The 21,996-nt window shown below is 39.3% G+C and overlaps 1 protein-coding gene across 4 annotated transcripts in view; it reads left to right on the top strand.

Moving 5' to 3' along the window:
* LOC143481604 (Fc receptor-like protein 5) overlaps positions 1–21,996 on the top strand; it is a 56,729-nt gene that overhangs the window by 27,620 nt on the left and 7,113 nt on the right. For all 4 annotated transcript variants that reach the window (XM_076979677.1, XM_076979678.1, XM_076979676.1 and 1 more), the window contains one exon: positions 12,580–12,828. In XM_076979677.1, the coding sequence (XP_076835792.1) occupies positions 12,580–12,828 (249 nt within the window). The remainder of the gene's footprint in view (positions 1–12,579; positions 12,829–21,996) is intronic.

The following is a 21,996-nucleotide window of genomic DNA, read 5'->3' as shown; positions in this document are numbered from 1 at the left end:
CCTCTGTCTCTTCCAATAGCAGCTGTAAGGCAGTCTGAACTGAGAATCGCTTTGCCATCTTTTATAGCATTTTTAGCATTTATAGCATCATGTCCCCATGATTGGATGAAACACACACTCACACACACATACATACACACACACACACACACACACACACACACACACACACACACACACACACACACACACACAGGTCCAGAGAGGAGGGAGGGATAATGAGGGCTGAGAGAAAAGATGCTTCTTTCAGATCTCACCCCTTTGTCTCTATAGAGATTCTTCGTCTGCTGTCTGACTATATGCAATCAACCCCTGATGTGACAACCATCAAAAGTGTTGATGGTTGCTCACCTTTGCATGCCAAACTCCTCTGTCCTTTGTTTGTATATCCTTTAAAGTCATACAGACGACTATCAACTACCCAACCCAATGTTGATTGCCCACTTTGACTAGCCCAGGGCCCAGTGGACCCTGTATGTAATACAAATGTGAAGGGGGGGGTACGGGGGGGTGGTCATTGAAAATATTTTCTGATTTATGTTGCTCACAGAAAATGAGCCAAGGACCAATGAATCTCAGTTTGAAAAAAAAAAAATTGTAGAATTTTTTTAAGCTGATTTTTTAAAAATGGGTCCCACAGACCCTTGGACCATATAAGGGTTAATAAAATGTTTTGCCCTTTACATTCAGATAAAAATAAGCTGTAACGTGCAGTGTTTTAAGCTATTCATGTCTGATAAAATTTATTTATCAAGGCTAATTTGGTACACATTACAAATAATAAATTTGAGAAGCCTAATTACTATTCTAAATAGATATCCATGTTCATCTACAGCACATGTCAAAGTCAAGACCCGTGGGCCAGATCCGGCCCACGAACTGATTATCTATGGCCCCCTGGATGATATTTAATTAATATTAGAACCGGCCCGCAGGCCACAGCTGCCCGCTGGTATTTTGCATGCACAAACACTACACTACACAATGCAACGGTAGCCCACGAAGTCACTGCAGCGCACACAATTGGCGAGGGTCCGCGTGGGGAAAATGACGCAATCGCAGTGGCTCCGCCTGTGCGCGCTGTCGATTCCCGAGGTCATGCACCTCTCGAATTTTGTAACTTTGCGCGTTTTTGCACCAGCACGTTAAACTTAATTAACCCTGTAGAGCCTTGCGTATCATATATGATACGTGATATTTGGACCCACCTCTTTCAAAAGCTATCGCATAAAAATGACCAATAGAAATAGAAACATACATCTCTTCCAAGAAATGTTTTTGAGCCCCCTACTGGGCTATGAGTGAAATACTAGTGTTTGAATGCTATTTATTTACCATAGCATTTTGGCAGCTAGCATCGTAAGGAGTGGTGGGAAAGTTTCAAGCAAAGTGTGATAAATTAAAGCAATCTAAGGTATGACATGAATAATGATGTGTGATGAGCATTTAGTGCATCAAAATAGGCTATTTTGGACATGTCACCATACATGTATTTCAAACAGTTTGTTACAGATGAAATGCTGAATTACATCACACATGAAACCAACCTGTACAGTGTACAGCAACATGGCAAGTCTGTAAATACAACAAGCAAGGAAATTGAACAGGTTTTGGGTATGTACTTCCACATGGGTTTATTGCAGATGCCCAATGTCCGAGTTTATTGGGAATTAGAAACCAGGTATGCCCCTGTTGCTGATGTGATGTCTCGTGACAGATTCCTGAAATTACTAAGTTATTCACTTCCAAGACAACCAGAGTGCAACAGATGAATCAATGAAGGACAAACTGTGGAAACTGAGGTCATGGCTCCAGAACCTTCGAGATCAGTTTCTCCTTGTTCCTCCAGAAGAGTGTCATGCAGTAGATGAAATTATGGTACCCTTCAAAGGAAAATCTCATCTGCGTGTATACATGCCTGCAAAAAGTGGGGATTCAAAATGTGGGGCCGTGCTGGACAAAATGGCTTCCTTTATGATTTTGATGTTTATCAAGGCGCAGAACCTCAAGACTAAAGAGAAGTCAGATGTTGGTGTTACAGGAGAGGTTGTTCTAAAAATGACATCCACACTTCCAGGACACAGAAATCACAAGGTATTTGCAAACAATTTTTTTACTTCATTGCCTCTAGTCGACCACCTCAGAGAGAGGGGAATCCACTTCATTGGTACTGTCAGAATGAACAGAGTCAAAGACTGTACCTTGATGGATGAAAAAGAGCTGAAAAAAATGGGAAGAGGCTCATTTGACTACAGAGTCAATCAAAACAACACCATCATTGTAAGATGGATGGACAACAAGCCTGTGAACCTCATTTCTTCTTATGTTGGTACAGAACCAATTGGAAGTGTGAAACGATGGGACCGGAAATCTAAAACACACATTGTGGTTCCAAGGCCAGCTATTGTTGAAATGTACAACAGGTTCATGGGAGGCGTCAATCTCCTTGACATGCTGTCTGCTCTGTATAAATTCAACTTAAAGTCTCGATGATGGTACATGTACATCTGGTGGCACATCATCATAATTACACTCATCAATGCATGGAACCTCTATCGGCGACATCAGAAGACTCTAAATCCCAACAAAGAACCAATGGCACTACAGCGATTTCAAGCTTATGTAGCAACATCTCTGAAAAGTGCAGGTCAAGGCAAAAAAAAGTGGCAGGCCAGCACACTCTCCAGAATCACCACCACCTCCACCTCGCAAGAGGCTATCAGCCAGTGTGCCTTATGATGTGAGAAGAGACAGAATCGATAATTTCCCCACATTGGAAACCCGCCAAAGATGCAAGTACTGCACCAGCACACATTTCTCCTGTGTCTACTGTGAAAAATGCAAAGTACATCTTTGCCTGAACAAAGATCGGAACTGCTTTTATGCTTATGATTGACAAGATGGCCGTGCTGGACAAAATGGCCGTGTGTGTGTGGCTTGCCATCTATATCAGTTTTTGTCCTATTCGTCTTGTTTGTCTCATTAAGTATAACTTTTTGAGACTCACTATTAGTCTATGATTGCCAAGAAGTTTTTAACATTCGGCTTGCATCTGAAAGTTTGCTACGGTTTAATTCTGGCAGACAGAAAACTTCCCTCCCTCCACTGCTGCGGGACATACCTGCGCACCTGTGCCGGGTCCCAGCTCTGCTCCCTCGCAAGAAACGTAATCGATGGCGAGGTAAACGCAGAGGCCTGGCAGTGAAGTTCAGTTCATGTGAGAGAGCCTCTGGACCAAGGTGGTTGAGTATTTTAACTAAGTACACCTTGGATCGTCGCTCGTGTAGACTCTGGCTTCCTAAAAACCCTCATCACAACTGGCTGGTGCCCGCTGATACTGCGGACGTGGGTGTCCGGCTCGTGCCTGTTCGTCCACCTCGCCTTCGGAGGAGAGGGGTAGACTGGTGTAACCTAAGGCTGCTGGACCGAGCAGCCCTGACGGCTGGTGACCCAGATCCCATCAGGATATCCCTGGTGAATGCCAGATCCTTTACAAATAAGACATTTATTCTTAATGACTTCTTTTCCTCCAATAATCTGGATGTACTGTGTGTGACCGAGACTTGGGTGAGCGCGGGTGAGTTGACTCTCTTCTCTGAGCTTGTTCCTGCGGGCTGTAAGTTTTTGGACTCGCCTAGGATAACTGGACGAGGAGGGGGCATAGCCACTGTTTTTAAAGACTGTTTGTCCAGTCGGCAGTTGGTACTAGACCCCTATACCAGCTTTGAACTGAACTTGTTTGAGCTGGGTCGATAGCCCCCCGTATGGTGTTCCATTCCATTGCTATGCGGATGACACCCAAATATACTTACCTTTAAAACGTAATGAGTCCAACTCTGTCAAACAACTATTTGATTGTCTAGATGACGTTAAGGATTGGATGGCATCTAATTTTCTTAATTTTAACAGTAACAAGACTGAAGTCCTGATCCTGGGGCAAAACCAGACTTTTTGTCCCTCCTCAGCTGATTTAGGTTACTTGGGTAAGTACACTAGACCTGCAGTAAAAAACTTAGGTGTGATCATGGACCAACACTTAAAATTAGACAAACAGATCAACTCTATTGTTAGAGCCAGCTTCTTTCAATTAAGACTTTTAGCCAAGCTCAAACCTTTTTTAACTTTTACTATGTTTGAGAGAGTCATCCACGTTTTTATTTCATCCAGGCTAGATTACTGCAATGCCCTCTACACTGGGGTTGCTCTAAACTCCATCTCCCGATTACAACTGGTACAAAACTCAGCTGCCCGTCTTCTGACAAATACCCGCAAGCGTGATCACATAACCCCTGCTTTAGCCTCTTTACACTGGCTCCCTGTTCACTACAGGATTAATTTCAAGATTTTAATGTTTGTTTTTAAAGCCTTAAGGGGACGACTGGCCCTTGCTTATATATCTGAGCTGTTACACCCCTATAGGCCAACCAGATCACTTAGATCAAATGATCAACTACTATTAATTATTCCTAAGGCTAAACTAAAGCACAGGGGTGAGCGTGCTTTTGCGGTCATAGGCCCCAAAATATGGAACAACTTGCCCTTGCATATAAAAACTTCCCCTAGTTTGCTTACCTTTAAATCACGCTTAAAGACCCATCTCTATACCCTGGCATTTGACACCTTGTGAGCCTCCTTTCGTTATTTGTATTTATTTATCTATTACTCTATTCTTTACTTTTGTATTTTTATTCTTCTTTGTATTTTTCTTCTCTGATATCTTTTACCTGCTATTTGTGGACAGCACTTTGGTCAACTATATATAAATAAATTGGAATTGGAAAATTGGAATTACCACCATGCTAAATAAGACACGGTGTGTGCAGATCAGCAGGAAGGAAACTTCTTTAACTGCAAAGAGAAAAAACTATTCATGGTTCATGAATAGGTCAAAGTTCACTGGAGCAGTTGTTCTCCACAGCTCCATGTCATGTTCCTTGCTACATTTTTAAACAAAGAGACTTCTTTGAAAATTATTTTGTTAACTTCATAAAATCTGTTTTTTATGACAGACACATTGTTTTATATAATGTTAATAGACTCCACACATAAACACAAATTCCTACTGTACCATATGTGATGTTATCCAAAATTTTAAAAATTACAAAATTGTGATTTTTAGTTAAAGGTAAAAAAATAAAGGCATGATTTTAAATAAATTGGATTTTTTAATTATTATTTCATGTGTCAGTGTCATGTCCAGCTCCTCCCTGGTCCCGCCTAGCTCCCCGCTCCCATACGTTCCTCCCTCTGTCTGTCATGCCCTCGTCGTTAGTCCCTTACACCTGAGTCTCGTTTCACCGTCTTGTTTCTGTGTAAAAAAAAGCCCTAGTGTTTTACCCCGTGTCGGTCATTCCTTGTACGTGAGTCCCTCGTTACTTCTCAGTCTTACGTCTTGTCTAGTGATGGCAAACCGAAACTTTGTGAAGCACTGAAGCTTTCCTCCGAAATGAGTTGAAAAAAGGTTCATTACTCTAAGCTTCATGACACAGTGCACAGTACCGGCATCTGGTGGCCAAAACTATGTGGTTTGAAGACAAGGGAACTTTTTTTTTTACTTTTTTTTACAGCATAAACTGTTTAAATGCATTAAAATTTTGACATTTGTTGTTTCAATAAAGGCAACTGATAAAACTACATAGTTTGTTGCACATGTTTTCCAAATCTCACTGCTGGGTTGAGCAGAATGCTGAGAAAAAGGAGTGATGGCTGAATAATAAAATGCATTTCATCACAATGTATCACTGTAAACTTCAAAAATTCTTAGAAAAACCTTTGAGCAGGTCTTTTGATTTATATTAGCAGGTCTTTTGAACAGGTCTTTTGACTTCTATAAGGATAACTATATCACTCATTTTTCAGTGGGGCATTGAACATTTTATTTTTATGGTGGGTGGTCATGATTGTGCATAAGTCTACTGTTTTTCTACTGTGCTGGGGCTAAGTTGTTTTTTTTTTTATTAACAATGTCTTAGCATTGATGAGGTGGTGTTGTTATAAGCCAACTGCTGAGAGCAGACCAGGCACTTCACCTGAAACAGAAATTTTTATAATGGTGCATATCTTAGTATCCAAAACAATTAAAAATGTTTTAGTGATTTGTTGACATGAAACACTACACACAGAAATATGATGGATTTTTTACATGTAAAATATAATTCATAATTGGTGCACAGCCTATTATCTAACAGACATACAAAGTGTCATTAATTGCTATTAATAAGGTAATTGTATTTATTCTTATAATTTTTTTAATAACCTTATTTGATGGCAAAAGTTTGAAGTGTTTCCAGACTTCAGAACGCCCTCATTTTTTAGTATTTAGTAATACACAAGTGCACAGCTGAACGAGATTGCGTTTCTCCAAACTGGTAGAGGTGGAGGCTCTGGCAGGAGCAGTGGCTGTAGAGCTGGACATTTTGGCAGATGGAGTGGATTTAGAGGTGGAGGCTCTGGCAGGAGCAGTGGCTGTAGAGCTGGACATTTTGGCAGATGGAGTGGATTTAGAGGTGGAGGTTCTGGCAGGAGCAGTGGCTGTAGAGCTGGACATTTTGCCAGGTGGAGTGGATTTAGAGGTGGAGGCTCGGACAGGAGCAGTGGCTGTAGAGCTGGACATTTTGGCACGAGTGGATTTTATTTTTGTTGGTTTTATCCTAACAGCTGAGAGAATCTTTGCAGCTTGTCGAAGTTTCAGTTCTTTAAGTTTACTCCTTTTCTCCTTTCTTTGCTTAAGGTACATCTTATATTTGCTGTAAGAAGAAAGACACATTCTTCTCAGGGATGAACAGATTTCAATGTGAGGAGATGTTTTTCCAGAGGCATTTACGTGTGATTTGATTATGGCTAAAGCCTCATAGGTCTCAATGTTGAGGCTTGTTCTGTCCTTTTCAATGATGTCATCCATAATGTTGAATGTGCCTTCAACAAGAGGACCAGAAAACAGTGACAGGAGAGCCTTTACCAACTTCCCCAGAGTGGGAAATCTCACCACTCCATCTGGTGTTTTTTGGGAAAGTATGGGACCCCACCAGTCAACATCGATCCGAGAATTTTCCTCTTCAAACTCTTTGACCTTCAGTAAAAGATCTGGTTCAATTTGGTATGTCCGTACTTCTTCCATTAGTTGACCTACCTGTAATGGCTCTAACACATTGGGCAAGGCCTGGGCTAAGGTAGAGAAGGCATCCAGCAGAGAATCTCGTGACATGAGGGATGGCGTTAAAGCTGACAATGCCACAATGACTTCGTTGTTTAGGGGCAAGTTTTTAATCAAAAACAAACCAGCCTTGACGTATCCTGCTCGTAGACATTTGTAAACTTGAGAAATCCATGGTTTCTTGTCAATCCTTGCCTTATTTAAGGCATACATGCAAAATCTGCCCACACTCAGCTTTTTGTCTGGGTACTGCAGAGATCTGTCTGTAACATCAAGTTTTACCAAGTCCTTCACGGTGAGGGAAATGAAGGATAGCTTCATGAACTTTGAAAGTAGCTCTCTAACAAGTACCACCATCTCTGCATGGAGAGCATGTATGAGTGGTTTCTCATGTTGCAGCCTTTTGATGAAGCCCTGGAATGTTGGAAGCACTCCTGAAAACAAACAAAGCAAAAGTAAATATGTTTGACAGTCACATTATTGTATTTGTGCAGTCTGCCTCTAAATCGTAGATGAAGTCAGTTATAAAGGTTATGCATTTGATTTCCTAGCATTGCAACAAAATCAAAATGAGATAAAAGAAAGACAAGCATTGTTATTATTTAATTTTGCCATACAATTTATCATTTTGGGTCATTTGTATGCACACTTTTAACTCTAAATAATATTTTAAACAAATAAAAAGTCACTATGTTGCTATAACACAACATCACATATAATGCATACTATCTATAGAATAGTAAATATTATATATCATTTTAATGTATGTGTTTGCAGTAAAACTATACCTCTGTATAGGTCAATCAAATTGGTGAGCTTTTCATGTTCCCAAAAGAGAACACAGATGCTCTCCTTTCGTTTCTTGTTCTCTCTGGTTCCCACTCTTGCAGATTTGCAGATTTCTTGTTGCACAACACTTATCCTGGCCCTCTCTTCTGGTGCAACTTGATGTTTCTGGATTGTTTGGTTCAGAAGACCACTGAAAAAAGAATAAACACACATTTGAGTCTATTTTCATTTTTGAAAAAAAATAGAATGAGAATTTTTCATTCTATGGAAAATTCTAAAATGGATATTATTGAAACCACCCAGTTCACAACAGATTTATTGCAATAAAGCTAAACAAATGTATTAAATTGTTTAAAGTGATAGAGAAGAAGTCTGACAGTGCAATCATAGTCATTTCATTGTGGCAATAAATGGCAAAATGCATAAATCATATTAAAGGAAATTATTGATAGTATCTTACCTGTACTTGTGTTTATCTTGTGGTGAGAGGACGCTGTAATAATGAACAATCAGTGGATCCAGAAGCTCCTGTAATCGGTTGCAGACATCCAGCATCTGCAGAAATCTAGTGCCAATAGGACGCATGAGGGATTTTGGCTCCAAATGTAGCAGGGACTGAAGTTCTGAAAAAAGCTCTTTTTGCTTTGGAAATTTTTCAACGTCACAATAAACACGTCTGCTAAATCCCTCCACATATCCGTCAAAGGGAGCAAATAGAGCCTTGGCTGCATTGGATGCCATGTGAACTGTGTCACCACTGATGTCAAGGAGGGCAGGATTTTCGTTTCTTATTAGGGTTTCCACTCCTGCTATTTTTCCTCTCATAACATTACAATTGTCCAGCAGAACAGACACAGCCTGGTTCCATTTTAAGGAGTATGTGTCAAGAATATCAGACAGTGTTGTTGTTAGCGTTTTGGAACATGCAACATTGGCCTTTCTTGAAGCAAGATGAAGTGTTAAAACCTTCCCCTTCGCTTCATCAAAATACCTTATGAGGACATTAAGAATTCGGTCCATATTTGCATTTGTTGCCTCGTCCATGTTTAATGAAAAATGCATCCCCTGCAGTTTGGTCGACAGTTCAGATTTGTACAGTGCAGCAATACCGTGTGTACAAAGGTAAGAGGCATGCGAATTGGATATAGAGAGCCTTGACAGGGCGCTTATCAACAGCGCACGATTTTATTAAATCCACGAGAGGTTGTGACATGGTGAGCGACAGGTCGTGTTCGGCTATGAAAGCACACACTCTCACTTTCAGATCGCAGACATGGTCAGTCATTGATGCGCGTGCATCTGTTGTAGTAGCTGAGGCCCCCGGTAAGCAGGTGGTGTGCTGAAGAGAGCGCACAGCAGCCTTGTGAGTTGCCTCTGACGAATGTCGGGCCAGAACTTTTTTGCCGTTACTACCATAGATAATTTTTTTATGGCAAACTACGCACATGCACGTACCTGGTTTTTTCATTTTTTTACACCAGAATCTATAAGGCACACCATCGTGTCCCTTTTCATCTATCCACGCCCATCTCCAGTTGTTTTTTACTCTTTTGTCGATGTTTCTGACATCGGCACCTTCCAGTACAAATAACGCGTCCATGCTAACAATCAGCAAGCTTAAAGATAATTTGGATTTGCACCCCTAAACCCCTCCCATCCGCGTGTTCACCGCGTTATCACGTCGCTTACAAGTTACTAACCAAAGCATTATTCGTCAAATTACTTTTTAAACGACCGACTGCGTTTAAAAATGCGCCTTTTTTCTCCGACTATATCAAAACTAAATGAAGATAAGTCTGTGATCGGTGGAGAGATTCTTCAATAGGATAACCGTAACTTCTATATTTCACTACAAATTCAAATAAAATGGTCAGTTTTTAGTATGGACATGACATTATAATATTCAAAATGAACGAACGAATGAATATTTAATGATTAGTCTTTAAATTCATTAATAAATAAGTCAGGTAATCATGTAGTTTTAATATATAAAATATTTTGTGTTGGTTTATAAGGACATAAATGATGTGCTTTTGTTCATGTATTACGGGGCGGGGCGGCCGTGATGAACGACATCGTCTGACTACCTGTACCGGCTCAAAAAAAACTCTTATATTTCTGATAAAATACTGAATTTATCTTACATCTACCTCTGACGCTCTTCCGATGTCAGAAATACTGTGTGATGTTTATGTCGACTGAATCGGAGCAATGTCTTCGGCACGACCAAACAAGTTGAACACATAAACTGACCAAAACAAATTGGACTTAAGGCAGGAGGGAGGTAACTTTTCAACGTAATGTCCGAAAATCAGAAGGCGGGATGACCCGCAATTCAGTCAAATGACACTGAGAGGATCTTATTTCGGCCTCAAAACAGATGCGCGTGTGTTTTATTATTATGATTTGACGGATTTTTTCCGCAAAAAAATCAAATGACGGAAATCCGTCGTGGTGACGGAGAACTTTAACCCATGGTTAAAGCACCAGAGCCCAGAGCGGCCGCTGCAACTAGTGCGCTGCCGTTTACGCAGAATGGGAGAGAAACATAGATAACATTGGGAGGAGACAAAAAAGTATGACCACAGATTATTCTCACAAACAGGACAACAGTCTGTGTGCATGCAAAAAATCCCCATAGCAGTCTATGTGTGGGGGTAGGAGCAGGTAACCAAGACGACGACCTTCTGGGAGAAATTTGGGCGCCAATGCAGATAAGAAGAATGAAGAATTTAGCAAGGAGCTCGTCCTTGAGCGTTTGAGCATGAACTCCTCTTAAAGTCGGCTGTCTCCCAACTGATTCAACTTCACAAGTAGAGCATTGATTCCATCCACGATTGTCTCTAAGCTTTTTCCAACAGTCACAGTCTGTGTTCCAACAGCTCTACCCACCGCATCAATCATGTTGGGCACTTGGCGTGGGCGTTCGATAACTGACCCCACTCTTTTAATTTGCCGATACACCAGGGCAATGCCTAATCCAATCAGCAGAGCCACCGCGATCAAGGTTCCGAATAAGAACACGTCCTCAACATCTTCCAGGGAGAGAGGCGCAAGACACATACTACGCCAGGTCCCCCATGAGTCATGCACATATCCAGATGAGAACGTACCGTCCGGGCATGTGGGTTCTCCCGCACCATGACTTCTCGTGGAAAAAATAGTGTCAATTGCGTTGAGAGACCACCTGAACAAATCCATTTTCTTGTAAAAAATTGAAGAGCAGCGTCAAGTTACTAAGACAAGACAGAGAATCTAAGCTGAGCAGGGCAGGAGGGAGGGAGTGTAGGAGCAGAAATAAAGTGCGACCGCCTCTCTTGAAAGCCAGAACATTCCAACAACTCCAGGAATGTTTACAAATTGCATGAAAACCAATTTTCATGTAAAGCATCCCTAGTCCTTGGATATATATATATATCAGTGGGGAACCGTCAGGGCCCTCTACGCCCTCTCAGATGGCCTAAAATATTCTTAAAACATAAATATATATAATATATCCAATTATATTTTATCTACTTACAGTTTGCTTACAATGCACATCTAAACAATTACAAAAATATAAGCAAATAAATTATTCACCCGTGTCTATTCAATCTGTGTTGGAAGGTGAGGGGTTAAGTGGAAGCCTGTGAGCCTGTGTCTCCCCCTATCAACACTGTGATGCCCGCTGTTCGTTTACAGAGGGCCTGGCAGTGATAATTCAGCACAATACCAGTTTCAAATGACAGTAAAATTGACCAATCATATCTTCCCTCTTAGTGGGTGGGCTTAACTGAATGATAATTTCTGCCCGCTGTAGAGACGCTAGCTGTCATTAGCGTACTACCACTAGCTAGCTTCGATTCAGTCCTTTGATGCCCTTGTGCGCATTGTTTACATATTCCGCTCCCGAGGAACACGGGGCTGTGAACCTTATTTTGTTGGAACCTTATTTTGTACAGATATTAGTACAGATATTATTGTTTATTGCGTTTCTAAAGCTGTAGTGTCGTCTGTTTTTTATTTATTTATTACTATTATTTTCTTTATTGCAGTTAATTAGGAGAGGAATTTATTTTCGCGGCGGGGGGGTGGAGCGGGCCCAGGTTTAATCAGGCATGAAAATATTTCACCTTTCAGTGAAATTCGCCGTTTTGAAGTTGAAAAGGGTGACCTACACGAATCGTTTCGATCCGAGTTCTTTTTTGTGGTGAGGGGGTTCGGGAGATATATATATATATATATATATATATATATATATATATATATATATATATATATATATATATATAAATAAATTATCATATTGACTTAATAAGTAAACAGAGCACTTCCGAAATCGGCTATTTCAATGGCACAGTTGGCCACCCAATATCAGAAACAGGTGGATTTGTCCCACCCAAAAATTAAACCACAGAAAAATCAGAAACTGTTTAATTTAATCAAACCCCTGACCCATTTTCATGCCTGTTTAATGGTCACGGTTCGCTATTTTTTTTATCTGCATGGCGAAGCAATGCTTTAGTAACTGCATGCACACATTTAGATACGTCAGCTTTGCTTAGTCCGTGGACATCACCAACAGTCTGCAGAGACCCACATGTGGCATAAAATCGGAGGGCTGCCAGTAACTACAGTAACAGTTTTCTCTTTTCTAGATAGTGGTGTGATCCTGGAGAGTCCTGTCCATCCTGTGACTGAAGGAGAACCTTTGACTCTTCACTGTTTACTTCGCCCTACTATCCCATTGGACAACAGAGCTCATTTCTATAAAGATGGATTACTCATCCAAAACCAGACTACAGGAGAGTTGACCATCCACACTGTCTCAAAGTCAGATGAGGGTCTCTACCACTGTACGCACCCACAGATAAAAGAGTCACCCCCCAGCTGGGTGTCAGTCAGAGGTGAGAGAGCAATGACACCACATCTTTATTATTACTATTGCTGTTATTGAATTTCTGAATCTGGAGGGAGTCAAGATGCACTAGTAGGGTTGCAAAGGGGTGGCAAACTTCCAGTAAATTACCGGTAACTTTCCATGAGAACTTTAGCTCCGGAACTTTGGGAATATTCCAAAATGCAAACTTTCTATGGAAATTTTGGGAACTTTGGGGAATGTATTGTAATTAATAGAACATGTTGTATAATTTAAATGAACTGTATCAAACCCTATCATGTTTTTATCAACAGCAGACATTGTATTGTAATAACAATATTACATTGACAACAATACATCAGGCATAACAATACAAATAATAACTGACAGTGTCAAAAGTTAAATAAAAAACAATCAAAAGATTGCATCCCCCCCCCAAAAAAAAGTGCTATTCAAAATGTAAAACAAAGAAGCCTTCATTCTAATCTTTATTAGCTGTGAATAAAGTGTGAAATGGCCCCACACATCAGATTATTGACAGGCATTATTCTGTTGTATAAAATGAAAATGTGAAAAAACACAAAAGCTAATGTTCTTCAAAAATATTGAGGCAAAAAATATTGGTACCAAGCCTAGGCAAACCTTGGTAAGCTAACCTATTGTTAACCTGCTAGCCTTGTTAACAGGGCCGGCCCTTCTATTAGGCAATATAGGCAAATGCTAGGGATGCCGTCTGTCCAAGGGGGTGCCCGCGCGACGTGCACACCTCATTACTGTTTCTCTGTGGGGAAAAAGACAACATCAGAGTGAGTGACATCTCCCCGTAAAGATGTCAAGTTCTCTGATGCCCAGGGTAGAAAAGGAGAAAAGTGGAGAAAGAAGTACGGCAAAAAAACAGCGGTAATGTGATGTGTTTCTCTTTAGAAAGGTAGGTAATAGCTAGCAAGTGATAGCGTCAGTTACCGTCTTTCCTAAACTCATTAAATAAATTTGAAAAAATCTCATAACACCCCCCCCCACTTTCAATAAATAAGCTGGTCTTAATCCTCGTTGATTAGACTCTACAATAAGTAGAAACTTCAGATGTCGCTAGTGTATTCGCCTGCTATCATCTCTGGTATTTTTTTGTATTTGACAAAAGCTCCAATTAACGTGGTATCTTTTCGAGAACCTGCTGAATTGTAATTGAAGGGTGCTTAGTTTTAATATGAGAATGCATATTTGATGTGTTTCCATCTTTGGCGGTTTGCTGGCTCTCCTTTTTATTTGAAACAATGCTGCCAATAGTTGTGGTGTTTTTCTATGAAACCAGTTCACTTGACTCACAACTAACACTCGTCGTCATTGTGGCTTTTTCCCCTCTGTATGATCTTAGTGAACACCGCTACTCCATAACCAATCAGTGAGCTCCAACTGTTGACCCCGCCCACAGATCTTTTTAATGGATGCGCAAAATGCCTTAAATGCCCCATTTTTCAAAGTACAGATTTAGCAAGTTGCATCACGTCACGTGGTTAATATACTGCCACAATTTTACAATATCATACTGCCCAATCCTAGTAGGTGCTATTATTAGCTTAGCTCAGCAAGTTTTTAAATAAATATGTATTAAAACCTGTTCATTTCAGATGCACTTTTGATACAATAACAATGTTGCAGTAGGCATATTGCACACATTTGCACTGGTGGTAGTTGTTGTTTTTAATTTTTTTATTTATTATTAATATTTAAAAGTTATGTACTACTTTATGTAAAATAGTTTAAAACTATTTTTTGTGCAACAGCTTTATATTTATTTCTTGTTATACGGTAATATTTATAATTCACTTGCTTTTTATTTGTTTCTTTAATACTGATACAATCAACCCGATGATTGTTGATGCTGGGGGCACCAACCAAAATCTCGCCTAGGGCACCACATTGGTCAGGGCTGGCTCTGCTTGTTAATTTTGTTTCTTAAATTAAATATAGGTAGCTAGCCTATGCTAGCCTTGGTAAGCTAACCTCTTGTTAGCCTGCTAGCCTTGTTAAACTAGTCTTTAATTAGTGAAATTGTTAATTAAATGTTAAGAAATTTAAGTGATAACTGAAGTAAAATCTCTCATTAAGCTTTTCTAATTTACCAGATAGCAACTGTGAGATTACACCTTGATTTAGTAGTTGCAGAAAAGTTTCAATGCTATTACTGTCAATAAACAATGAACATTGATTGTCAAACTTACCTGACTTTAGGTTGTCATTTGGTCCTAATGTGTGCTTTCAGTAGCTATGACTGTTAGGTTTCTACACTGAAAAAAGAGAATTGTTAGACCAACTTAAACATTGTTTTGCGTAAATTAAATTAAATTAAAAACTTATTTTAGTTAAATTGGTAAAATAATTGAATAATAAATAATAAATTAATTGATACAAAATAAAGGAATTAAGTTTTCCTAAATGAAGTAAACAAGTTAGAGTAACACAATTCCTTTGAGTCATCTCATTGTAACGCACGGCGGAGCAGGGAAGGATGAGACACGAATCCTCCTTTGGACTGACGTCACTTTTATTTTCCACAGAGAATTACGCAATATAGCGCACAAAGAACATAAACTGAACGTGTAAACATTAGACAACGACGAGCACAAGACACTGCGCGAGCGCACATTAAATAGACAAACCACATTAGCCCCACGTGATTACGAGACGATTCACAGGTGAGACTTATTAATCACACGACATAACCCTAACCACGGATATCCACTGACGCAGACAAAGCACTTGGACAACGTTGACATACGCCCAAAAGGGAGGGGCCGGGGTCCTCAACGTGACACTCACCCTATTTGAGTACTTTCAAATTATCTTAATCTTCCTTATCTCAACCAAAATTTAAGGCAAGTCAGCTTAATTTATCCAATTTAATTATGCGTTTTACTTAAAAGTACAATATTTGTGGTGCACAGTGTAAAAGTATGGTTTCAAAATATGTAGCATTTTAGTTTCTTAAATGTAATTAAATTCATGTACAAACATAAAAAAATTAAGTTGGTTAAAGAAAGAAAAACACCACTCACATTTTCTTCTTGAAACATTTGGTCAACAAAAAACTCTTGCTCCTACAAACATTTGTGGAAAAGCCTCAAATCTGATTTTGCACACTGCAGTAGGACAATATTTTTTGTGCCAGTAAATGTGACCCAAATCTGGCCTTTGAAATGTAATACAATGCGACTAAAAACAGCCATTGGAACTGTACATTTGTTAAGGTAAAAAGAAACAGTGAAAAGACTGCGGCAATGAGGTGGGGACTTCAGTGAAGGAAAAACAATATTCTGACTAATGTCAGAATTTATTATACAACTTGAGTCGCAGTGGTTATGAATTAGCCAAACACAGCTGACTATGTCTGAAGAACATGTCCATTTTCCCAATAAACAAATTCTCAGCTAGTGCAAACTTTCAAGTCTACCACAGAGATGTTGGACTTTTGGGGACATCTTATGCTGCTCAAGTTGCATTAAGATTTTCTGGAGCATTTCAAAACTGAAACGAATCAGTTTGGATAGGCTAGGTTAAGCACATATATCAAACCGAGAAGCAGGGCACAAGCTTGTGTGGTGGTCTAGCTGGGAGATGAACCTCTCCTCCAGTGGAACAGCCATTAGCCTTTGGAATTCTGCATTGATCTAAAACATAAAAATAAATCCTTTATTTAGGGCATCCTAAATAAAAGTGAAACTGGACTCTGCCTCTATAGACCCTCCGTTTTAACAAAGTAACCACTAAAGTGTATGCCAAAATTAAACGTGCAAATTATGAGCAATTAAAAAAAAACACAACATCCTGTAACAAACAAAACACATATTTTGAATTTAGTTTAACTATTACCTCCTTCTATTGGAACAGTGCAGGCCATCTGTCCTTGAACTCCTTAATGCTGGGTTCTTGGTTCACCACCTCCTGATGTCTGTAGACAAATGTGTGTGCCATTTTGCCAGTAATAACCCTTTCATTATTCCTTATCCTGACCTCTTTGAGAAGTTCTTTTTAAGCTACGTAGCTAGCTAGCTAACTAAGAAAAAGCCATACCACAACGATTAACCTGGCTCAATGTAACTGCTAAAGTAAGGTTATTTTACCAAATACAACAGCATTTTACTCATACTTTGCCTTCAACATTCACTGTATGAAACATGTTCCTACTCATTCCCCCTCAAACGTTCCCGTCCCCTTGCTGCTTAAAACTTCCTCGTGCGCAGATTGTTCTTCAGTAACAAACTTAATTTTTCTTTTTTTTTAAGGTGATCCTTAAATCTTGAGCAGAACAATACATTTTGAATTGTGGTAACGTTGAACTCATTTAGTTCAATCAACAACCATTTCAAGTACAGACAGCTAATTGGATTTTTCACAGTGTAGCTAGTTAGCTAGCTATTCTAGCCAAGATAATATAAGTGATAGTTGGTTTGGTTAAGCGAATTCACAAAAATGTAGACACTAGAGGTGTCTTCAACTAAGGATTTTCATAGTCGAATATGATTTGTCAGATTGTCCCTTTAGTCGACTAATAGTCGAATCGGGGTTTTAAAAAAATCTAGAGCACCTTAAACGGTATCCCGTTCTCATTCAGGACTTTTTTTCCCCACTTCAAAGTAAAAACCTAAAACACTCAAATAAATGAATAAACATGGTAGGTTGGCTTTATTCAGCTTTTATTTATTTACTTATTTATTTTTTAATGAAACGTTAGAGAACATTAACAAAAAAAAATTCACTGTCAGTGCGCAAATATGCCTGTCTGAAAATATAAAAAGAATTGCCACACAACAGCAAAAAATATATATAAGTAAAGGTTCAAGTAACAGGGTTTAAAAAGCAAACAACAACAAAGAATGTTTATAGGCCTACTTGCCGAGACGCACCGCAACGAACTTTCAGTGTGTAATTGGCCAAAGTGCCTGGGACTGAGGAGCAGCTTTGCTATTGAACTGTTTTTGTATCATATCTAATTAAGATTATGCTCCAGTATATTTTTACCAACTACATGTACGTTTCTCACCTTTTAATAATCCCATTAATTCCCGATAACTCCCATAATTACCCATTAATTCCCATGGTAAATTTTCCAACTTTGAAAATTCCCAAAATTTTGCAAACATTTTGCAGTTTTGATTTAGGCAGTAATCATCATAGTACATTGGGAGTCTACATGTAGTCTGACATCTTCACTAAACAAGTAGAAATTTTCTTGATCATGTTCTTAACACACATCTATGTTCACATGAAGACCTGCATTTGATAGTGATGACAAAGCACCAAATCTCTTCTGCAAGTCTCTCTGGACAATCACATCTAACAAATGCTGTATTTGCATATAGAGAAAACATGTTATGTGCACACAGAATTGCAGTGCATTAACACTAGAAGTCCCAGAGAAGGGTCTTTCGATACTTCTACTATCGGAACCCAGAGAAGGGTCGAGAGAACTGAAGGATTTTAGCTAACACCCTATTATCAGCTGTAAGCAGGCACTTTTGTTTTGTAAATAAGGCCATTACTGGCGCACCACAGGAGGGGGCATGCTTCAGCTCACAACTAATTGTTGTTTTTCATTTAGTTTAGCCATTTAGTTTCTAGTTAGTTCTATTCAGTTTATTGTATTTTATAATATAAAGGTTATATATATTGTATTTAGTTTAGTTTTATCTGAGCAACAAAGCACAAACAATAAATAATTTTTTTATATTTTAAATAGAAAATTAGAAATTTTATAGCCAGGTACATGTGAGTAATGACCAGAAGCATTTGTGTCTAAGTCAGGAGGACTGAAATTTCAGCATGAGAAACATACAAAAGAACAACTGTTATGTTTCCATGCTTTTTATGTTCCATGCTTTTTATTATTGCCATAAAATTATACAAAAAATACAAGGAATAAAACAATTCCACACATATTTACAATAGGCTGCAGTGCAGTGCAGGGCTGTGTGTGTGTGTGTGTGTGTGTGTGTGTGTGTGTGTGTGTGTGTGTGTGTGTGTGTGTGTGTGTGTGTGTGTGTGTGTGTGTGAGTGGCATGTCCTTCTTGTGTGACTAGCACTTCAGCAGTCACTCAGCAGTCTGTCAGAACATGCCTGGCACTGCCAGGGTATCTCCCTGGTACATTTGCCACACGTGTATCTGTAGCAGTCGACACATCTCACATTTGCACAATTGTTCATGAGTGTTCTCATCAGAGCATTCACATACAACTATCTACCCAGTCTGCCAGTCCCTCATTTGGGGAGAAAGCTACAGTATTGTGGCTATTCCCACTTTAGTGACCCCATTTTGTTTCTCTTTCACTCAGACAATAAAATATTCAAATACAGTGAGGACATGCACCTAAGACGAAAATTTCAGACCCCTCCATGATTAAAAATTGTCTAAATTATCTAAAGTGGGGAATAGCCACAATAGTGTAGCTTTCTCCCCAAATGAGGGAGTGGCAGACTGAGTGGATAATTGTATGTGAGTGCTCTGTTGAGAACATTTCAACTTTATTGTATATATTTCTAAACTTACATCATGTCCTCTGTAGCTTCTGCTCTCAGCCAGGCCCTCTGACTGCCTCTCTCACCTTATGCATGTCCCCTGCACAACAATGCAGCTGGGGGATGGGCAGACACACTCAGGACCAGCTTACAGACTTTTGCATGACCTTTTTTGAGGTGGATCAACACAATTAATTTGGTAATTTTTTTCAAAAATTGTTATTTTGAACCCACTTATCTTTTTTAGAAGAAAAACATTACTAACATTACTACATTTCTACCTGAGCCTGCCAAAAGCCAGTGCTGAGGTATTTTGGATCATGAGGCCATCCTTTGTCATGCAGCCACTTCTAGGTAGACGGGGGGATGGGTGATAGTGTGAGCTATGTTGATCCATTGACTCAGACGGAGAAGAAAAGACCCTTTCAGAGAAATCTGAACTTTAGCTATTTTGACCAATAATCATGTCACCTTTTGCAGTGAGAAAAAAATCCAAAATTAGTACAAAGGAGGCAGACTTGAGATGTTTTGGAATTATAGTTCAAATAATGTCTGTGTCAGTTTTATAATACAGAGAAAGATGACTGTAGCCACCTACATGTGGATGAAAATTCATGTCACCACACATTTCACTTACTCTGTTGACTGAGAAGCAAGGATAGCAAAGGTTTCCAGTACACAGCAGGCTTTGGACATGATCCTGGAGGGGCCGTGGGTGGGTGGGGTTCCCTGGTCTTTCTCTGCCTGCCTCTGGCCTCTGGGGCCTTGCTAATAAGTACATTCTGTACATTTATCCTATGTTGCACTTACATAAACACACACACACACACACACACACATACATCAGTCATTTGTGCTGTATGTCTTACTTTCTGCTCTTCATTTAGTAGCAGCAGTTGGTGAATCATTTGAGCTGTTTTTTCTGCTCTTCTGTCTTTTCCCTTTTTACTTACTCTCCCCCTCTTTTCTCTCCTGTCCTGTATGGTTCACCTAACCCCAATTGTTTTTATCACTATTGTACTGTATTATACAGAATTGTTTTCTTTTTATCCTTACATGAAAACAAAGTTGTCCTCCAAAGGTGAAAGGGTGGAGGTGGGCCAAAAAAAAAGTTTGAAAAGCCCATATGAAGCAATTTTCAAGCCTAGGGTCACAAACGTCACACACAACATTGTTAGTTTTCAGAGAGTAGTGAAAATCTGTAGTAGTGATATCTCTTTTGGTAAGATTTCCTAAATTTCTTATATTTGTTTGCTGGTTATGGCTGTATTTGGAAGAGACACACTGCAAAATCTTGATCTTGATAAGTTAAAATTGCTCAATAATATTATTCTATTTCAAGTAGCTGAGGGTTTTTTGTATACATTTATGTAAAAACATTTTTACCTATTAGCAGTTTTTCAAAAGACAAAACTACTTAAAATAAGGTTAAAAATATCAGAGCCATTTTGACTAATCAATATGCCACTTATATGCCATTATAATTCAAATATTATGTTTGTGTCAATTTCACATTATTTCAACCTTTCACAATTCAAATCTCAAACATATGGTTCTGTAGATGAGGAGACTTCTTGCAAGAGATCTTGCACAGTCTCATATGGCAGCCAAGGAGGTGCAAGCTTTCAGCAGCAACCACCCATACCTGACACACGCCTCATTTACATAACACTGGAGGCAAGTTCAGCTCTTCTCCCCCCTGCTGATTCCTCAGGCAGTGGACACTTTTGCAAATGAATGGATGTTAATTGGAGCCACCAGAGGTGTCAGTTTGGACCAAGGTTCTTTGGACCCTCTTTAGGGACTTCAGGGGGGTGGTTGAAATTTCAGGGACTTCTAGTGTTAAAAGAAAATCTTAGACAAACAAGTATAAAATATTATAAATGTGTCTTATTACACCAAACAGATGATGTTGTTACTCAAATGGTAAAAAAATAAAAAGTGTGTAGAGTCTGATGGCCACCACAGTGTTTCTGATCAAAACAAGGTTAAAACAGGAAAAGGAGGAGGGATAACACCATGTCTGTCACATGACTATATTGACACTTCAAAATAAATGTTCTTAGTAAAGACAGGGTTGCAACTACATACTTTCTGAGGTGTATGCAAACGTACTATCAGCGCCTGCACTCCACCCCCCACCCCCACCAACTCGGCAAATAATTTTCTGGCATCGATTTGGCGCCCCCTCTAGTGCAGCGCCCCTATGCGTCGAATACGCTGCATACCCCCTTTTTGCGCCACTGAGTAAAGACACTACTGTTTATTTTGATGCTCATTTTGATGGTTAAATGAGTTTGTTCCCACCCTGCAATACAACACCTGATATCACTGATAATGTCCCGTTCTTTGTTAAGGAAGTGACAGTATTAAACATTTAAACATCTTTTCTTTGAAGACATTTTTTTCCACCTTACACTATAAGACCTGATTCCACTAATAACTTTGTTTCTAAAGAAGACAGTACACACATATCTCACACAGTGTGGTGTAGAGACATGAACTTTACAGCAGTGAATAGTCAGTGTTAGTAGGTTTTACAAACTTCTAACACATGAGATGATTGACAGGTGAACATGAATATAGAATAAAAGTTCTGTAATTTTTACCTAATTTTACCTAATTACCTGTAACCTAATTGATCACAAAATAAGTAGAAAGACCGTCACACTCACATGTGAAT

The sequence above is a fragment of the Brachyhypopomus gauderio genome, chromosome 18, assembly GCF_052324685.1.
Source record: "Brachyhypopomus gauderio isolate BG-103 chromosome 18, BGAUD_0.2, whole genome shotgun sequence".
Classification (NCBI taxonomy): domain Eukaryota; kingdom Metazoa; phylum Chordata; class Actinopteri; order Gymnotiformes; family Hypopomidae; genus Brachyhypopomus; species Brachyhypopomus gauderio.
Note: the sequence above shows the minus strand (reverse complement) of the source record. Positions and strands in the feature narration are given on the sequence as shown.